This window comes from Thermobia domestica, chromosome 15, assembly GCF_964235325.1.
Source record: "Thermobia domestica chromosome 15, izTheDome1.hap1.1, whole genome shotgun sequence".
Taxonomy (NCBI): domain Eukaryota; kingdom Metazoa; phylum Arthropoda; class Insecta; order Zygentoma; family Lepismatidae; genus Thermobia; species Thermobia domestica.
The window spans coordinates 63263875-63285440 of NC_137468.1; the positions used below are offsets into that span (position 1 = coordinate 63263875).

The following is a 21566-nucleotide window of genomic DNA, read 5'->3' on the forward strand; positions in this document are numbered from 1 at the left end:
AAGTGAGAAACATTAATATATGGTTACTTTAAGTTGTTTTCAAAGGTATATATATATAACATTTTCTACCGTTTCGTTCTTCGACGTGGGAAGGGTGGGACATATGTATCCCACTGATATTTTTACGTGGGACCTATATGTCCCAGTGGTAGTGACATGAATGATCATCTTGTATTTTCAATTATGATACGTATATTGTCAGAAAAACAGTTGGGTTGTATTTATGATTACAAATATTTTACATTTCGGCATCCTTTTCCAAGTGATAATACATGCAACCACTCCTTTATCACTAGCACCTTGTTCTTCACTTTCATCTGTTCCATTATTACCACGTTCACTTCCACTAGGCTACTGTCTATTTGATAATGTTCATAAGAATTCTGTAAACCATTAGCAGGCTTCTCTTTACCAGTGGAACATCGATTCATAGCAATAACATGCGGTAAATTACCACGGGTCCACTAAGAATGTATCGTGGGACACATATGTTTCAGTGGTAGTGAAAGGGGATAAATACCGCCAGTAGAGTAGGTAAGTAGACATTTAAATTCCGACTTGAAGAATTAAGTTTAAAATACGTTCTTAAAACAACACGATGGTTTTTGAGGTCTAGTCTGACTGGATAGTGTAATGTTATTTAATATTGGCTTGTAATTTTAATAGCTTATGGTTTGTATTTTTAGCCCATGAAGTGGGATTGGCAACATTACAAGTTGCCTGCGAAGGGTTTGTGATCTCCAATTCTGTGATATTTGAGTACAAAAAGCCTCCAAAAGATGAAAACCTTCATGTCCAGGAACCAAAGATGGAGCACAGTAATGACAACCTGCTCAAATTTACTCTGCTGCAGAGGCTAGAAGCGATGGACAGCAGATTACAAATTAAGCAGGAACCAGTGGAATCAGACATGGTAAGTATTCACATATATATATTCAGAAACACACTTGTTCTCATTATTTTACTTACTTGAAATGCTGATTCCTTAAAATACCTTCAGAAACTATCTTTTAGTTCAAAACTTTCGGCTCCCACCTGGAGCCTTGTTCTTGGATGATAAAAGTAGGGGAGAAAAGGTAATAAGAACATCAAGGAAATAAAAACAACGGATTCACTGATGTGTTCTAAAGCTACCCTTGAATTCGAATGCTACAAGATAATATCCAACACTTCCAACTTATAACAAGTTGCTAGTGTATTCAAGCTTCAAGTTATTCACGATGATCTTGAAGTTTTGCTGGCGTCTACTAGTAATCCAGTGTTCTCGGATTGCTGCCAGAGTGAATGTTGGTGTGCTGAGCTTTCATTACCATACAGCGGTAACATCATAGCTCTGAAGATGTTTCCGCTGTATGGTAACGAGAGCTCAGCACAGCAACATTCACTCTGGCAGCAATCTCGAGAACATTGGATTCGAGTTATTCAGTTAAACATCTTTTTATTTGACTACTTCTTTTAATTACACACACTCACAGGTCTTACTCTCAAATATCATAAAAATCTTAGATTTTCTATACACCAATAACTTACCTATCACATTCATACAGGATCAAGTATTAACGCAAATTCTCTAAATCTTCTCGTAATGTTGCTCTGTATTTGAACAAAATCACACGTGTCTGCGTCCGCATATGTGACTAAAACACTTTTCACCAACTCAAAATAATATACCTTTTCCAAACACACACCAGGGTCTACAAGCGTAAAATACATCTACTTTCTTTTCATTTCCTTGACGCTTTGTCTTACGTTTTCTCTTAGTTTTATCCTCCAGTTAAAAAGATCCAGAGGAGAGCCGAAAGCTTGAAAGTGTAGGATGGTTTCAGGAATCAGAATTTTAAGTTAATATTGTAGCGTAGAGTAATAATAATTAACCTCAGAAAAGGGACTATGAAAGGTTTAGATGGAGACTAAAATATCCTTAACTCTGTGTTTGTACATTTCAGAGAAAGAATCCGTTGAATTTGTGCTTTTATGTATATGTTTCACGTAACTTGTCCTATTCTTCTTGATCTATAACTACATTTAAAAGTATTACAATAATTTAACAGTTTGTACGATAAAGTCACCTACTTTAGAATATCAGAAAAGAGAAATTAATTTTTCTCTGACTGCTTAAAAAAATAAATAAAAACACAAATATTTGAAATTTATTAGAATACTTTTGCCCTTTAAACATTTTGGAGGTAAAATAATCAACCCATACAAAAGATACTCAAAACTTTCGTAGACAAAAAGGATCTTTGGGCAGGTCAAGAAGATCATCGAAGGATAATACAGGGTAGCCCAAAAGTAGATATACAGTCCTCTACTGATCAACTTATTGCTTTTTATATCATTTCTTATTGTTATCCATCAGGTAGACTTAGTTTCTTTATTATTTGTTCTTAATGTCTTTTTACTTATATCTTACTCTTGGAACAGCCGAAGCAAATAAACCTATAAGCTAGAATGTTATACTTGATCAATGCAGGGGTGTATCCTACTTTTGGACCACACTGTATAAGGCAAAATCTGAGGGAAGTGGGTAATATCTCTAACTGGAGTGCAAACACAATAAAATGTACTGGAAAACTTTTGTTTCTGCGTATTCGTTCAACTTTAGAGTTACACTACTTTTCATCCTGCAAACACTATTTTCATTGTTTGGTTATACACTTTTCACACATATAACTTCATAAAACAGTTCGGCTTCTATAAAAATATCCGTTTTGCATTCACATTAGAAATATAGTTTTATTTCTATTTCTGTCTAATATCGGGCAATTTGTGTCTTAAATCTACTGTGTAATTGACGATTTATAAAATCGCTTATCACAAGTTTCGTTTCTATTGTATGTAATGTATTTTTCATCTTATTGCTTGTTGTTATTTTTTTCGATTATCTTTTATTAATCAGTTTAAGAATGAAGACTAACAAAAGATAAAGAATTAATATGGAGTTGGCACATTAATATTAATAATGATGATCAAATCTAAAGTAAAACGTAACTTTTTAGTACTATAACATACCAAGGGTTATGACCGACTAAATGGCGCACATTCCAACTGGATGATACTGGATACTATCTCTGAGAATAGTCTTTCTTTTGCAAATATATTCCACTCTATAAAAGTATTACTTAATCTTATTTTCACTAGAAGGGCTAAATGACCGAAAACCTAAGACACAATATCAGTCTATTGCATCGATCCTTAACTGATTCTTAGTTTGTGTAAAGAAGTATTGTTAGGTCCTTTGTATGATATGAGAGCTAACTAAGTCCGAATAATCACAAACCATCTTCGCAGTATACGTAGACACAAGTGGATATGCAGTACACGCTGCTGACATAAATCCGAGATTAATCCAACGATATTGCTGATAATTTTTTGACTTTTCTTCGTATATATCCCCAACAAATACTTTCTCTGAAGATCGGCTGCCAGCGCCACTGTTTCTGACTTCTGGACAGGAGTTCGATAGTTCAGATTCAGGTAGCTTCTAATTGGTCAATATAGAAACTTCTATAACTTCATAAATCGAACATGAAACTGTGATCTGAAAGGCACCCTCGCTCTTCACTCTGTTATATTGATTTCATTAATCAATTTAGGTATTCTTCTTCTTCTTTTTCTTTTAAAAGTTTGTGTATATATAAAAGTATTAATTATCAAAAATATCTGTACTGTAGCTCAACTGTTTTTGGTTTGCAGGTGGAAGGCTCAAGTTTGTTTAATCAGGGTAATTTTGAAGATCGGTTGGTTGCCTATTGTCAAGAAATGACATCGAAACAATGGCGGTCTACAGACGAAGTAAACACTTCACTCTCTTCCAGTCATCGGGGAATGACATTGCTTCACCTTGCTGCATCACTTGGTTATACCAGGTAAGTATTAACGTTGTTTATCGAAGATGATATGGCGTACAAAATTTGAGGGAAAACTGAAGAAGCTGAGATGAAATGAAACGTTAAACCATAGGAACTGGAAGAGAAAAAGTACAAAAGTCAATCTTTTTGTTTTGTAGGCGCTAACTAAGTCTTAAACTATAGGAATTCAAAGAGAGAAAGTAGAAACATGGATAAGGAGAAGAACTGAGGAATGAAAACAATAAGGAAGTATTAGCAGAAGTTGGGGAGTGAAGAAGACGACTGGAAACAGAAAAGAAAACTAGTTAGGACACTGTTCGGGCTAGTACAAATTAAAACAGAGAGGAGGAAAAAAGAATAAGATAATTCATGGATGATGCAAAAAAATGGTAGCCTAATTCTTATATCAAACTCAAGATGTAGTGCATGAGGGAAAACGGTGTATGGAAATTTCTGAAATTGCAGTGAGTGACTTGCGAATGCTGACAGAGTACTGCTGGTGCTGATATGATATTACTTTATCTTTAATATTTTTAAAATCCAACTGAATAAGCGGTTTAGTATGGTATGCAAGACAAAAAGGGAGGAAAATGCTCACTTTAATATTTGATATCTATAGAAGTCCTTTAGGGAACAAAATGTATTTGGAAATTGGCCTGAAGTTCACGAACGTGCTAAATATGAACGTGCTCAAAACTGTACTGTGTTTAAAAGAAGTAGTAATTTGTATAAATTAACCATGCGTATGTGAAAGATGTCTTATATATATTGATTATAAATTGATACATTTTGTATTTTAAAGTGTATATTATCTGAAATAATTTGGAAATTAATGAGTTAGGAATTACTACATTAGATGGTCTATATTTTATATATATATATCCTAAAGGTGAAGTTCTTATAAAAAGTAGAACATGCAATATGAATGCAGATCAGTGTTCAAGCTAAAGACTTAAGTCTAACCGTAATGTTGATATGGAATTCTCGGTTAAGAAGTTAGCTAACAGTTAAATTAATGAAATTGTTCTATTACATCCTATTGTTCTTTTCCTTGACTGCAAGTTTTCGCATTCTTATGTTGAACGAATAGAGAATATATATGTTTCACTATTATTTAGTATTGAACTTAGTGAAATGTATCAGAAAAACTATCCAATCAAAAGAAATTAAGAAAGTCGAAATTATTGGAGAAAAAAAAAATTGTTTTACAAAATTTGTTAAACTTGTAAAATCCGATGATATCCGACACTATCCGATGATACGACAATAGTGTCTGATGAAGCCAAAGTGGATAGTTGGCGAAACTGTTATACAATGATAATTTTCACAATGAACGTATTATTTTGTTCAGCGAATAGTTTAAATCAAATTTAAGTCTAGAAAAATCAAAGCTTGGACAATGGAAAACTTATTTTTAAATTACAATTTGTCTTTCTTTGTCATCTTTCTATATAAATAGTTGAAGATACTTATGAATCTTAAAATTCAAAATTTTAACTGGAAACCCAATCTGAAAAAGACCATTAGGAAGACCTAGGCATAGATGGGAGGACAATATTAAGATGGATTAATAGTCTTAACCATGCCCTTAGGATTTGGATTGATCTAATTTTAACTTTCCTTTTTACCATGGAGGCTAAATGAGACGGGATCTACTGTTTAAAGTGGAGTCCGAATCACTATTTTGGGTTGTATCCGAGGCAAGTACTTTCATCAGGAGTTGAGTTGATTTTGAGTTTAGCGTCCCTTTCAGCAGTGAGGCTACATGAGACGGGACCAACTGATTAATGTAGAATCTGAATCACATGAGCTCCCATTGGGAATCGAATCTGTCGCTAACCGCTTAGCCACGAAGGAGCTGTAGAAGTACTTCCACCAGGAATCAAACCAGGGACTGACTGCATAGAAAACACGCACGTAAGCCACTCTCTTATGAAGAGGTATATTTATGCCCTTAAGCTAAAGGATAAATGAATGAATAATGATGGAATGGAAAAGTGGGGAAAACGTGAGAATTCCGGAAAAACCCTTGGTTATAGTATTGCCCACTACAAGTTCATAGACCTGATATGAACTTGCGCCAGAGGTTCCACTATTTAGCTACTATACACACTACGTTACGTATTTGGTATGTATTCCATTTTCTTGAGAATATCAGTTGTGCTGATACAATAATGATAATGTGCTAAATTATTACATGTGCATTTAGTGACTAATCTTCATTATGAATAATAGGAAGTTCCATCTTAAACCCTAATTTCAACTAGACATGCGTAAGAAAAGGATTACATATGTATATAGTTTAAAGTAATCTAAATCTTAAAATATTTTGCTTCTAGGTTAGTTTGTGAGTTGCTGCATTGGAGGGAAGAAAATTCGTCTCTTCTTTTGGAAACAGAAGTCGATGCTCTTAGTCAAGATGACGAGGGATATACACCGTTGGTAAGAAACACCAGTATTATAATAAAATTGGAAACCACTTAAATAAAATTTATGGAAGACATCTTTAATTTCTCTTTCTATTTTGCAACTTTTACGGAATTATGAAAGCTTTGTGCAGTCAGTAAACTGGAGTGATGTTTAGCAAATAGTGCGTTACGAGAAGTTTATATCATCCCTTTTTCAACTCTTGAGTTGCATAATAAAATGTTCCTAATCTGCTTCTTTTGCGACAAATATTGACATTATAAAACTACTGTAGAAATCCATCTCCATCTCTCATTTCCGATTTCAACTACTGTGTCTTTCCTCTCATTATTATGTATGTTTTAACATGTTCCAGATATTAATCTTGTGTTTCTCTTGTATATAGATGTGGGCTTGTTGTAGAGGCCATAGAGATACAGCCATAATTTTATACGAATGGAATCACACAGCTATTAATGTTCGGAATCATCAGTCGCAGACGGCCATAGAATGTGCATGGCAGAATAGTTTCCATGAACTAGCGGATGAAATCGAGAGGTTAGAAGCAAGTAGAGAGAAAGCCACGATGTTGCTGTCCAAATCACAAACCACAGATGATGTGTTCCTTCATCCTGACTCTGTCGCGAGGTATGTAGCAGTTGTTTAATTGAAGAGTTTGTAGCAAATATGGGTAGTTTTTGTTTTAAATGTTGGTAAACCTGGAGAAACTATTTATTTTTTCAGTTCAAATATTTTTCCCTGTATAATTCCCATGTATTGATCATTATTCTGCACTATTAATAACTAACAGAATTAAATTAGAATTAAATTATGGTAGAATTAAATTTTAAAAGTTTGGAGCTATTCCATTTTGGCATATAATTAGATTCACATTTTAACATAAATCGATGGTATACCAAATTTATTAATAAAAAAATAAATAAATAAAATCCTTCCTCCCCGGTTTACTGCTTAGTGCGTGTGTCGTCGGGTTCTATTCTATGTAACAGAGCTTCGAATACACTACAGTAGTTACGGTCCTAGTAGGTCTCCCTGTTAACAAAATACGTAAATACAAACCAAATAACCAACAATAATAAAACTAAGTTTTCTTCCATCCTCTCGATCTTAAATACCTCATTTCACCCACACATGTCTTTTCAAAGTGCTCTAGTCTGTAGCATTTTTATATCATCAATATATTTTGGCTGTTTTTTCATATATTTCATTTCCCAAGGTTTAAGTGGTAATGACAAGCATTCTAAAAATTGTGCACAAAATTTATGGTTTGAAGGGAAAGAAATTAGTTCATTTGTTGAAAAAAAAAAAAAAAAAAAAAAAAAAAACTTGGGACAAACAAGAAGTTTATTCCTGTTGAAACTAGACTTTCCTCTTTCACTTCCTCTCTGTTTCTAAAAACTCTTTAGTTACACTTACTTAATGTACGAGGATTGTAAATAAAGAAGTGACAATATACCTTATATTGTTAGATTTGTTATTCATTAGCACTTGTAATTAAGTGAATAATTTTGATTTGAAATATGGGAATTAACTTTAATTTGATTTTGTTAATGTTTTACTTGAGTTTTTATTTATTTTTTATTTGTGATTTATATTTTCTTATTTTTATTTGTTTATTTTTATTTATTTTTCATATCGTTTCACTATCCATTATTTAACCTTGTTGTAGCAGTTGTTCCTGAAAGCCACTGTAACAGTTCAACTTAAATCTTGATTCAGATGTCCTAATATTGTCAAAATATCCTTTTAAATGGCATCATGTTGCGAACAGCACGCAGCAGTGCTCATTTAACAATTTTCTTTACCCAACTGAATGTTAAATAATGCGTACCGGATGTGCACAACGGTGCATCTAACATCTTTATCAGTGAATATATTCATTCCTTTGTGCTTATAATTTCTTACTGTAATACAACTATTCATTTACAATAGTCATAATTCTCAGGACTTCACAACAAATATAATTTTGACTCTTACTCTTTCTTGCAAGCTTGACCGAAACTTGTTGCATATCAAATTTGTCGAGTAGTCATCATTTACAGATCTATCAGAAGGACTTAACGTCTGAACAGATTTAGTGGCGTTGCTGGTTGTTTAGATTTTTAGCCTCTGTCCAACAGCCTTGCTAACAGTTACGTTGTATTGTGCTTTTCTAGACAGATTAAAAGAGCCGTTTAAATATTTTCTGTCCCTAAAGACAGTTTGGCACTACGACTTGTCCATGGTTAAATCTATAGTTCATTCAGCACTATGGTTAGAGGATCACACATCCCCATGCTATCATTTTCATGAAAATTTGTAGTAAGGATCTTCGTTTAAACATTGCACTTCCAAAGCAAAGTTTTTGATTAACTTCATTCTTGGTTCTGTTAAGAGTAAAACAAGTTTAAGAAGATAGTGGCAAACTATTACAGAGTTTTTCTATAGTCTTCATTTTTTCCGCTTATTTACCATGATGCAAGTTCAGATCAGGAAGAGGAGACAAGACCAAAACGTGGGATTTTTTTTTTTTTTTTTTTTTTTTAATTTTTATAAATCGGAGAAGGATATTCTAAAGATTCCAAAGATGTCTTACGATCCCATATGAAGTAGTAAAATAATTTTTATTTATAAGATAAAATTTGAAAATTGTTAGTTCATTGATCTCTTCAATTAAAATGAATTTGATTTTGTATACGCGTGTAACTTTATTCCTACTCAAATCATGCTTGATTAATTACTAATTGGTTTTATATTTAAAGTCAGTTCACGATGCGATAAGTCGAAATAGAATAGTAAAATTTGTATTCATTTCAGCAATAAAACAAATTCAATCCTGAAATAAAAGGAATTCTTGAAACCAGCGTAATCAATGTTTCAAGAAACCATCTATAGATTCAGCCTACAAACTGTTTCTTATAGTTGAACAAACTGCTAATTACAGTTTATTGTTTGTGGTTAAATTATTGAATTTGCATTATTGAATAGTGTGCATTTAGGTAAAATATAGGAAAACAGAGATCTTGTTTAATTATATTCTGTCTCATTTCCATTCTCATCCAGTGTTTAATGTAAAATATTTTTTCAGCCTCCATTTCTATTACCTTCTCCAATGATTTTTGTTTATTTATTTATTGTAGTATCTTATAAGGACGCAAAATGAAGATGAAATAAAAACATAATTTGTAACTTTTGTCTTTACCGTTCTTGTAATTAATTAAAGTATATCGTCTTAGCCATTTAAATTTTCGAAAGAGCTTTGAATATATGTGTAATCACAAATTGGCAATTTGCGACTTCTATTCTTATCATCTTGCAGTAATGAATTGTATGCATATTTATTTTTAAAACAATCCTCTGTTGATAATTTTTAAATAATTGCTTATGTTTATTATTTTAAATTATAGAAACGAGTGTCACAAGGACAGGGTGCTAAGTTTGGAGCTTCACGTCAACATCCCGTCCGACAGCAGTGCAAGTGCTAGTACGCCCGGTTCTGGCATTCGCAGTATCTGCAGTTCCACCCCCAGTCCAGTGGGCTCTACCAGCTCAGGCACCATGTCAGGTGACACTAGTATGAGCAGCACGAGCAGTACAAGGGCTCAGCGTCTCACCAAACGACCTTCAGTTGATAGTGGCATTCACATGGGACAGTCTGAAAGTGGAAGAAATCGGAAATTTAGTGGCAGAGAAACACCAAAATTGTCACGGTAAAATATGAGAGATTTATTCTGTTTTTATATGTACTCGGAAGGTGTTATACTGGATATCACAAATTGCTAGAATATATCGCATTCTTCAGTGGATGAGTCAAGCATGATGTGTTTATGACTGTACTTTCTGCTTCATTTGTTTCTGGTGGGCTCCACCAATCTAGAGTTGTCAAACGCCCTGATTTTATTATCTATTTTTTTTTTTTTTCTGTATGAAAGACTGTACAGGACGCACATTTGTCATGTCTGTCCTATAGATCAAATTTTTAAGCCATGGCATACACTAGATTTCACTGTGCTGACTTCATGGAGAAACTAACATTGCACGCTTTGGTAGTGATGCACCTCTCGCGAACAAACCTTATCCTCGCAGTAGCTCTTTTGGATATTAGATAGCTATGATTTTCAGTGAATTCCCTAGCTATGTGTTGCAAGATAAACAATTGCTGAGAAATGCCGAATCAGTAGGTAAATACACTAACGAAGTCCGTTGCTAAATATCAATTGATATTAGAAAGGAGCTTATAATGTTCAAGAAGTATTTATTAATCAAAATGGCCAAGTAATTGTGTATACTCTTAAAAAAGAAGTAAATGCATTTCAAATGTTAAAGTAACTTACATATTGCAGGTATACTTTTTTTTTTTTTTTTTTTTTTTTGACAACTCATTTTTCGTAATTACGGTAATCCTCGCTAACCAATAAATGTTACAATGAAAGAGAGAGTTTCGATTTTCGTGTTAAATTTCAAACGAAGGAGCCTTATAGAAAAAATGGATCAAAGATAAGGTAGATAAGGGATATCTGCGCGAAAATAAAGATAAACATGCACAGAATCGATCTATGCTTTGCTTATCGAACACACCTGTTGCTTCGAACTGAAAATGTAGCTTTTGGAGCCTGTCATCTTCTTGACAACGGAAGTCATTAAATTACTTGACTCATCTATTTGTGTAATAATTTAAAAATTATTTCGTTACATTGGGATGCAAGTGAAGTTCTTGCTGGAGATCATGGAGAGAAAGTGTGATTATGTTAATCGTACAGTCTCCAGAAAGGTACATATTCTTGTACATTATTTTTAATATTCCAATAATTTTACAAGAATTTAGTCAAAGTTGTTCTTTATGATAGAATTAATAAATTAGAGTACCTGTTGAACTGTGAGAGCATAACTTCAATTACATCGCTTTTTTTAAAAATTTTTAATAGTATATACACATCACATTGAAAATATATTACTTTATTTTGAATTCTTGTAATTATTTATACTACAACTTCCATTTGCTACATCGAACAGAGATACTCAGGTTTGCTACAAAAGAGAAACTAGTTCAATATGTATGTATTTAGACAGAGAATACCTGAATAAGATTTAAATATTCTAAGTATCCATGTATCTTCGGTAAAGTTGCTTTAACGTATTGTAGCGTATTATTGCCATGGCTGAAGTTACAATGAATTGATGTTTTATTGGATTCGATGAATTGAATTTTAATTGGATTGATTGATATTGGTATTTTAATGTAAAAAGTGATTCAGAAACGAATGAATTACTTACAGGAATGAATTTCTAAAAGAACATAAGAAAAGTGAAAGATCTGGAAATGTTTAATTTCTTAGGATTTTAAAAAAGAAAAATAAATCTTGTTACACGGCGCTTGTAAGTTGATTGTTTTGGAATTTAATGTTCGTCTTCAACACCGAGATGTGAATCCTTGGCTTAACTAGGATTTGAACCAAATAAACTTATATCAAATTATTTATCTACTTTAAAAAAATGAAAAATTAAAACATTAAAAAAACATTGAGAATTAGTGTCTTAAGAACTAGCTTTAGTATTTATTGCTAAGGACTACTTAGAACTAGTCTTTGTATCAATTATCTGTATTTTTTTTCTTTTTTCGTAGTTCAATGGTATTTACAAGTTTTGGACTAAACATTTGATAAATGATATTCTGCTATTTACAGTCATACTTACAGTGTTGCTAGAGGCAAATACCTGGGAAATTAATTTAATCATATATGCATTTATTATTCTAAATTTTTTCATTAATTAATTAATTTATTATCACAATTGTTTCGTATATACGTGAGGGACATGCTTAATACATATTCTGAATCTGTGGACTATAAACTTTAAAGCGAGATATAATTACTGTCAATAGGGCAAATAAGGAATGAACAAATTTATGTTAAATAGATGCAAATTATTTCTTTTTAAATTAAAAATATCGTTAACCCTTTAGAAGTGAAACGAAATCTTTGAGTTTAACATTCCACGGTTATGCCGGCTAGGCTAAAGGAGACGGTGGTAATGAGAAATGAATGAAACGGAATGAAGAAAATGGGAGGAAACGGGAGAACCACGAGGAAACCCGTGCACACGGTGTTTGTCTATCACAAAGTTCACTTGGCACGAGCTGGGATCAAACCAGGGACCAAAGGTGAACTCTCTACCACTGAGCCACCGCTGGCCAATAACCCTTTAGAGACGGCGGCTATTAGTCTTTCTTCAAAGACGAAAAATGGATGCTCTAAAAGTCATACAAGTCTATGATTGGGTATTGAAAACGATATGCTGTGTGCAACAACCGTCTCTAAAGGGTTAAAAGAATTGTTTTTTTTTTTTTTTTTTTTTTAATTGTAGAAACTAAGCATCTTTAACATATTTTGATATAATTTATTTTCCTTATTTACTTATTCTATTCTGAAGTTTTGTCACATACATGTACATGAATACACTTATTTTTACTTTTCATAGGTATGATCGAAGTAGATCACTTCCACTGAATGCTGCTGTAAGCACAGCAGATAGTACATGTGATAGCATTAGTTCAGAAGGAAGAGATATTTTAAGAAATTCACCCGTAAGAATAATGGACTTCGCATTGTGTAAGTTACATTCTCGTGTACCAATTATAAATTGAAGTGGTTTATTTTTTTTATATCTCTTGTTTGTATCTTTTGATATAAAAGTCTTTTATTGTCGGAAAACCCATATAGAAGAAAGGTATTAGGCAAAATTTGTGGTGAAAGTTGAAAACAGGTAAGTTTTATTTTTTTTAAAAGAAAAAAATCAAATTTCAAATTATATTGCATTTCTAATTTTTTCCCCTTTTTTTCTTATAGTATTATAGCATGTAGACTGTGTGTGCCTGAAATTAAATACAAATTATTTATTAGTCAGCTTACTACAAGCATACAAACAAATGAATGCTTAATCTCTTTTATGTAGAATCATGAATTCCATAGATGCAGTTGTAATTGGGAATGAATTAATTTTAATGATCTATTTGATAGAATCTTTTACTATCACGCAAATTAAGTTTTTAGTATTTTATTATTTTAGACAATTTAAACACACGCGGTTGTGTAAAATGCAAAACGTTATGTTTTTGTTATTATGAAACCTAGTTTTCTAGTAAAAATCCGAAATTGATCGGAGATAAACTAACACATATAAATCTTAATTTTTCGTAATAAATGTGAAACAGCCTTTGCACTTACAAAAAAAAAAAAAAAAAAAAAAAAAAAAAAAAATGTATAAGAAAATAATTATTTCATACCCAACCAATTTCACTATGAAGTACAGTAAAATTTGTATTTGGGGTGATTGTACAGACAATTATATTTTCTTCTAATATTAATGCACTATATCAGCTGTTTGTAAACAGACAATTATATTTTCATCTAGTATTTTTAATATTAACTATTACCGGCAAGCATTTGACTCTTAATAGATTTATTATAACACTAATCTAAATCAAGATTTTATAATGTATAGAACAGCCTAATAGATCATAAGATTTTTAATTATGATTGTGTTAAATAGACTACAACAGTTCTAAATCATATCATTTAAATTCTTCTGAAATAAAAGTTGTAAATAAAAATCTCTCTCTAAAAATAACTGTGAATGGGTTGACTTAATTTAAATATATCATTTATCGTGAAGTGGTGTGTTTGTCCTTATTTGTTTTCACACTTTTCCTTCAGTGTGGATCTATTTGTTTCCAAATCTATGTTATCTTATGTTGTAATTGGAGTTTGTTTAAATGTCTTATGCTTAAATGTCGGTTTATCAAATAATTTACTGTGTTTTTTTCTCGATGTCAATTCATTACTCTGATGTTTGTGTTGATTGTCAATTCATATTTCTTTATATGGAGACATGGCTTCGTTTCCATTCGTATAACTTCAAGTTACAAACAGGTAACATTCTTTACATTTCGTTACATTGTTTTTATCTTTCTAACAATTTTATGGCTAGCGTTTATCAAATGTCTAGTCCGTTTAAAAGATCTTCGTAATATTATTTACACAAATTTTCATTGTTATATTTTAATCTAAAATCCTAACTTGATTTGGAATCAAGAAACATTCATAATTATAGAAATAAAATAGTCTATATATTTTCCTTATTATTAATAGCCGCGCAAATATATATAACGTTAAAGGACAATCACGTCAATCACGTGGAAAAGTAGATACTGTACCGTTCTGTATGTAGGGCTTCATCGGTGCCATTTTGTGATATTTTTCTTGAAGGTATTTACACTTTTTTTTGGCTGTTTCCCCTAAACTTGTGTGTAAGAAAAAGTTTGATATTAGTCATAAACAGTTATTTTTTATAAAAATTTCGTAAAAGGAGCTTTCAAATGACATCAGTTCTGTAAGAGTTTTTCAGATTTTTTTTTTTCGCTTGAAGTATAGACATAGATAAATTAGGACAGCGAAGTGGCTAGTATCTTCATCCAAACTTGCTAATTCATACGGATAGAAATGAACTTTATTCTGCATCTAGATTCAGCTAATTTTGCCCGTGTTTAACATATAATTGATGGTCTACAAAATGTTGCGTTTGTCTTGAAAAACAAATTTTGTTTGCTCTCTCCATCAAAAAAAAAAAAAAAAAAAAAAAAAAAAAAAAAAAAAAAAAAAAAAAAAAAAAAAAAGAGGGGGGGGGTGTATAGAATGGAATACAAAAGAATCAAAAGTTGTGGTTTTCACTGTAAAATTTATTTACCTAAACTCTGTAACATTAATGTTTAACAATCACGTTGAATGCAAAAGTTTAGTTAAAGATCCATCTACTGATTTTCATCAGGATACCCTTAAACTTTTACAACGCACTGTAATTATTGAGCACTGAGATTAGGACACATAATAAGTATCTTAAGTAAAGAAATAATATTAGAAGAAAATATGTATGTCTGTTATCATTACGTAATACATCCATATTTATTGTTAAATTATAGTTTTATGTAATGAAATAAATGCAGTCTAAATTCAGCTTTACTTGATATGCACGAATGGCTTCGTTTCTAAAATGCTTTGATGCTTTCTTCAATTTTTTGCAACTGAAATTTTTAGATATTATCTTCACACTTGCTCTGACTTAAATTCATAATTAATAAGTAGGAATTATTAAACAAAAGACCATTAATTAAATAATATCTATATAATGTTCAAGGTGAAATACATGATATATAGAATTATTTAATTTGAAACACATATATTTTCTTTTCTTTTACATTTATTTATCAGCATACAAAAAAGGAGAAATATAATCATTTGTCATAGTGTTATAATTTTGCTTGTTATACTGCATATGTTGACAATATTTATAGTTTTCAACTTTCACCAAGCTTGCTTTCACGAGTACGAAGTGTTCTCTTGTGTTGCATCCATATAAGTGACATAATGGTTGCACTTACTATGGTTATTTATATATATATTCAACTTCATCTCTATATATATATTGTTTTAGATTTATTTAAAGTTTTGAGAGTCATATTTCTTTTTAAATTGGAATGAGATTTAAATTTATATTAGCTTTTATAGATATCAAGTTAATCTTATGCACTAATCAATTGAAAGGAATGTAATTATTTTTAATTACACATATTTAATTATTTGGTTGTAGGATTAGTTTTGCATAAATTACTGATATGAATTTAGCGAATTTATATATATATATACAATATACACTACCTGTTCTGTGATGATTCTATATTAATATTCCTTTGTTATCTATTACTGTATAATATTCGTTACTGAAATTTCGAGTTAGTTTGCATGTGTTTGGTTTCATAGCCTCTAAATCAATGTAGATAAAAGTAAATTTTATAAGTAATAAATATACAAGTATATCTGGAAATCAGTATTAGTTATTGGGGTCGTGATGGTAGAGCGCTTACCACTGGTGCTTGGAGTCTCTTTCTTGATCCCAGCACGCACGTGAATTTTTCCAAGTTTTCCAATGTTTCTGCACTTCTTCATTCTACCATTATTATCCATCTCGTTATCACCATCCCGTTTAGAATCAATGTATAATCGTGGGAGTTTGAATTCAAAAAATAAATGTATTAAATAGGGATGACCAATTCTGGATTTTTTTACTTTCCGGCGGAAAATTTCCGGAATTCGGAAAAATTTCGATTTCGGAAAATATCCAGACTTCTGAAAAAATCCGGATTTTGGAAAAAAAATCGAATTTCGGAAAAACCGGAATTCGTAAAAAGTCCAATTTCGAAAACAATCCAGAGTTCGGAAAAATTCCGGATTTCGGAAAATTCTGATTTCGGGAAAGTTCCAGAATTAGGATAGAAACCGGAATTTTCCCAGTTAGTGAATTTTTCTGAATTCCTTAATTTTCCGAAATTCGGATACTGAAATTTCCTATTCCGGAAAATTTTGGCCATCCCTAATATTAAGTGTTATTATTGTTAAAGAAAATTTTCTTATTTATAAAAAAAAGAGCACTTAAATGAAACATAATTAACCGAATTAAAACTAAAATCTGACCAAAGCAAATAACTTATAATAACTAATAGTGTTATAGTTTCGGCAAGGAAGTAGTGCTTTCATCAAATACATTATCTTTGTACGTATAATGAAAGCAATGATACCTTGCCGAAACTGTAACACTATTAGTTATTAGAAGTTATTTGCTTTAGTCAGGTTTTAGTATTAATTAGGGCAAAGAAGTTCCAAAACTAGAATGAATGACATTCAAATATGATTAACTAGCAGAATACCTGTTCCTCGCACGGGGAGAATAAGTTTCATTTTGGGCATAAAGGGGTGAATTTGAATTTTAACAGCATCGGAAGTATCACTCAGGGACCCCGAAAACTATTGGTTTGACACTGATATAGGTCATTTTCGATCATTTATATATATATATATATACCCTTCTCCCTTCCCCAAGTTTCAAGGCCGAATTTGGATTTATACGGCATCGAAAATGTTACTGTTTATCTCAACGGCCCCGATAAGTATGGATTTGGCACTAATATCGGTCATTTTCGATTATTTTTAAATATTTCCTCCCTCTCGTAAGTTGCACTATCAAAGTGAAATGATAAAAAACATCCGAAGCCTAAACCTCATCTATGTGGCAGATTTGATTTAGATCTCTCGCGTGGTTTAAGAGTTATTAAGTTTTACTTATTTTTATATATCTTGCCCTCCCCCTCCCCTACATCACATCGTCAAAGTGAAATGATAAAAAAACATTCTAGACCGGAACCTCATCGATGTTGAAAATTTGATCGAGATTGGTCGTGTGGTTCAAGAGTTATTAAATCACAAATATAGCCACTTTCATTTTTATGTATTTTTATATATCTCTCGCCCTTCCTCTCTCCTAAATTGCACCGTCAAAGTGAAATTATAAAAACCAGCTCAGACACAAACTTCATCTATGTGGAAATTTTGATCGCGATTGGTCGCGTTGTTCAAGATTTCTTAAATTTTACTTATCCTCCTCCCCTACGTTGTACCGTTACAGTAAAATGACAAAATAACATTCCAGGCCAGAACCTCATCTATGTTGAAAATTTGATCAAAACCGGTTGAATGGTTCAAGAGGTACGAAGTCACAAACATAGTGACTTTTATTTTTATATAAAAAAAGATATAATTATTAAAATGTATAGTAGTAGGCCTTAGTTGAAAATATTTTTAAGATACTGTATATGCTTATAAAAGCATAAATCTGCTGTGTATATCAGATTTGAATTACAAGAGAAAGTGTGTTAAAGTAAACGCCTGTGATAATTATAGTTATAAATTAATTTACACTTCTATAACGACATATAGCTTAACGACATATATCTTTCATTTGATAAAAATCTGATTGATGTTGTTAGGTCAGTACATTTTTTAGAACATGTTTAGGATTAGGAATAAGATTTCTGGTCTTTCGGCATATGGCCATGGTAACCCATCACGTATGAGGAATGACGTTCCTCGGCGATCACATTACCCGAAGATTTCGAGAGGAAGGAAGGAAGTAATTTGGAACCATTATGTCATGTACCATTCCGACATTTACCTGGTGGTGATGAGGGGAACCTCACTCACGATGGCTGGCCTGAAAATTTTTTACACTTTCTCGACCGAGTGTCTCCACTGGAAATCGAACCAGGAACTGCTCGCACCAAGGGTGAGTTTTTGGAACGTGAAAGATATGAAATGAAATATTTCAGTTTTATGCTAAGTAAGCTAAAGAAGACGAAGATGACTTAAATGGTGTAATGAAGAAAGTGAGAGGAAACGAGAACTCCAAGAAAACCCACGCACACGGCGATTGTCCACCACGAAGATTACTTGGCGTAAACTGGAATCAACCTAGGGACCTCAAGCACCAAAGAATAATAAAATAACTCTACTACTTAGTAGGAAGTCTTTGAGTTGGCTTTTCTAAAAAGTTATTTTCCTACTAACTGAAAACTACCAAATCAGTATTTTTTTCCTAATCAAAATTGTCTTTATAAAGCAAAACTGCTCATGTCTTTGAGATATTTGTCATACCGTAATTTGGTCATCATAAGTCGTAAAATATAACTAATTGCTAAATATTATTATTAAAGTATATTTTTCATTTTAACTTTTTTATGCTCAATCAAATTAATCCAGGAATCTTGTGTCTGCTTTAATCTTGTATTTTCACTCCTCTAAAAATAAATTTCGAATCAGAGTGTGAAGGAAACAACGAATCTAGGTTCCATTATTTAGATATCATTCCGTCAGTATGACTCGTGTTGGGGAAAAAGAAAAGGAAAATCTTTTCAGAATTGTCTGCTTCACAACCCAAAATTCTCTTGAAAACTTTAATATGGAACGTCACATCACTCGACTTCACGCAGAGCGTATTTCTCGCTAAATTAACTGGAGTTAGCTTGCAAGGATCAACTTTTTAATAAATGCAAGTTGAGATTTTACTTATACTGATATTTTAAATTTTTGAGTCTATTCAGGACATTGCTGTTCATAAATTAGCACCTTCGAAAGTATAAATCATACGGTTTATTATTCTCTTTTGGCAGCAGTATGAAGCAGTAAACATGTCACCAAAACACCTCTGTTGTAAAAGTGTTAGAATACAGTAATATATAATATTACTATCTAGGCAACTAGCGGATTTGTTTGAAGGCGAATTTCTTTCAGTATTAAGTGACACAACGATAAATGTTTATACAGCTATCTTTAACAGCTTCCTTTATTTTATTTGTTTACGAACATATCTGACAAGATATTGTAACGCGATTTTGAATGGAATATGAATCATTAGTTTCTGTTCCGTTGCTAGGGCCGTCTGATTACTTCTTGTGGGAAATTTTAAAAGACAAGGTGTTCAGACTGTATGTTAACTTTTTGGAAAAGTATGGATGTCTGTGCAACTGTTCTCTTTTAATAAAACACGGTTTCTTCTATGCAATATACTCACTACTAATATACAGTATTTTTTAATATGATGCATTACCTTATTATTATTATTATTATTATTATTATTATTATTATTATTATTATTATTATTATTATTATTATTATTACTTACCGTTTACAACAGTGCAGAATAAGGTTAGTTTTGGGTATCTTATAAACTGAAGTATTTATAACATTTTAGGAAACCTAATTGGAAATGAGTTGTTTTGTTAAACAATTTTACCTCAAACTTTGCAATATATGTATTTATTTTAATTAGAAACTATCATTTTAATTTTTCTTCTTGTTTCCATTTTGATGTTGAAAGTTTTTGGTGTTAAAAAGAAAATTAAAATCGATTGACTGTTCGATGTCCATGTCAGCATCTACGAACTCGTTCCTTCCTAAAGTCAGTGCATCATAAAGACGTAATGAAAAATCGGGAAAATGTAAAATTTTAAAGGTCAGGTAGTTCAAGCGCGAATTTTCTCAATTCATTGATAATTAAAAGATAGCAGCTTTAGTTTTAATTTACAATACCGTTAGGTTATGATATCCGTAAACCATATCGAAGCAATATTAATGCACATATTCAGGTACTATCTGGATGATATATACATTAATTACTACGCGATTTTGTATATGTAGTGTCCGTAACCTTAATGCTCAATCTATTCGTTCCATCCAGTTTTTACTTCATTTTTCAAATATAGTTTTCGTAATTACATTCACGAAATTCAAACTACCCCTTTTGTGAATGAAACTATCGTCACTTTCTTTTCTTCTCTTTTTTCTCTTTTTTTTTTTTTTGCAGTTTCGCATTTAGAAATATACACTATGTTTCGATATTTTGCGACTTCTTACCTTACAGGATCGTGTTAAATAATATTTTATCATTTTTATTTATCATTAAGCAAACTCAATCTTTTTTAGTACCATAAAAGAAATCGAATTGATAAAATAACTTACCATTGTATTTTTGAACTTGGTCTTGCAGAACTAAATCAGATATACACAACGAGTTCATTAAGTTCTGGGACTACCTCGAAATAATATAGTTAACGATACTTGAAAAATTTGCTACCACTTGTATTGTATGTGTGCCATGAAAATATTGTATGTAATGTTCTACATACATTCTTTCTCGTGCCACACACTCGCGGATCCGGTTCCAGAGGCTCTGGGCCGTCCTGGGAAAGTCATCCACTGGAATGTTGTTCAATCCCGTAGTCATATTCGCTTGAATTAATGCAATATCCTCAATACCCTCTCTTAAGGACAGATTTAAGCTTAGGGAAGAATATAAAGTTCGCTAAGTTCAGGCAGATGTATGGAGTGTTAAAGAATTGTGGCTCTTCCTTTTTGCCAAAAGCTGACGCGCAAGAAAACTAGTGTGGGTGACGCAGTGTCATTTTTGGTCAAAGAAAGGATCACAGTCCTTGAACACCGCACATATTTTTCTGAATTGTCCCCAGCAGACTTCATATTTTTCCCTAAGTTCAAATCTTCCATAAGGGGGGCGTTTTGAAGATGTTGCATTGATCTAACGAATGTGATGGCGGTGCTTGAATAGCATTCCAGTGGAAGACTTTCTTATAGTGAAACCATCATGAAATGGTCCTTGAAATTTCTTACACGTGCGGAGTGAAAATGCAGACCCTACTTTGGTGCTAATGTTACCAACCACGGTCACTGTGCTTTATACCATTAAGAAAATTTATGGTAGATACATAGATAAAGCCTTGATGCGTGAGTACTGGCAAAGCAGCTACGAGCTGTCAGAGACCTTCTCTTGCTAGCCCCTTTGTAGAACGTTCCAGAGCCGCTACGACGAGTAACGCGAGTGTGTGGCACGAGAAAGGATGTATGTGCAAAAATA

At 32.1% G+C, this 21566-nt stretch overlaps 1 protein-coding gene and 1 long non-coding RNA gene across 3 annotated transcripts in view; one reads left to right on the forward strand and one right to left on the reverse strand.

Moving 5' to 3' along the window:
* The window catches only part of Camta (Calmodulin-binding transcription activator), a 1249189-nt gene that overhangs the window by 1178526 nt on the left and 49097 nt on the right, over positions 1-21566 (forward strand). The window contains exons 13-18 of the mRNA XM_081739735.1: positions 687-913; positions 3697-3869; positions 6191-6293; positions 6664-6905; positions 9665-9967; positions 12735-12865. Coding sequence (XP_081595861.1) covers positions 687-913; positions 3697-3869; positions 6191-6293; positions 6664-6905; positions 9665-9967; positions 12735-12865 — 1179 coding nt within the window. The remainder of the gene's footprint in view (positions 1-686; positions 914-3696; positions 3870-6190; positions 6294-6663; positions 6906-9664; positions 9968-12734; positions 12866-21566) is intronic.
* The window catches only part of LOC145671052 (uncharacterized), a 583222-nt gene continuing 571305 nt past the window's right edge, over positions 9650-21566 (reverse strand). For both annotated transcript variants that reach the window (XR_014128434.1, XR_014128433.1), the window contains one exon: positions 9650-9912. This is a non-coding gene — a long non-coding RNA (uncharacterized LOC145671052). The remainder of the gene's footprint in view (positions 9913-21566) is intronic.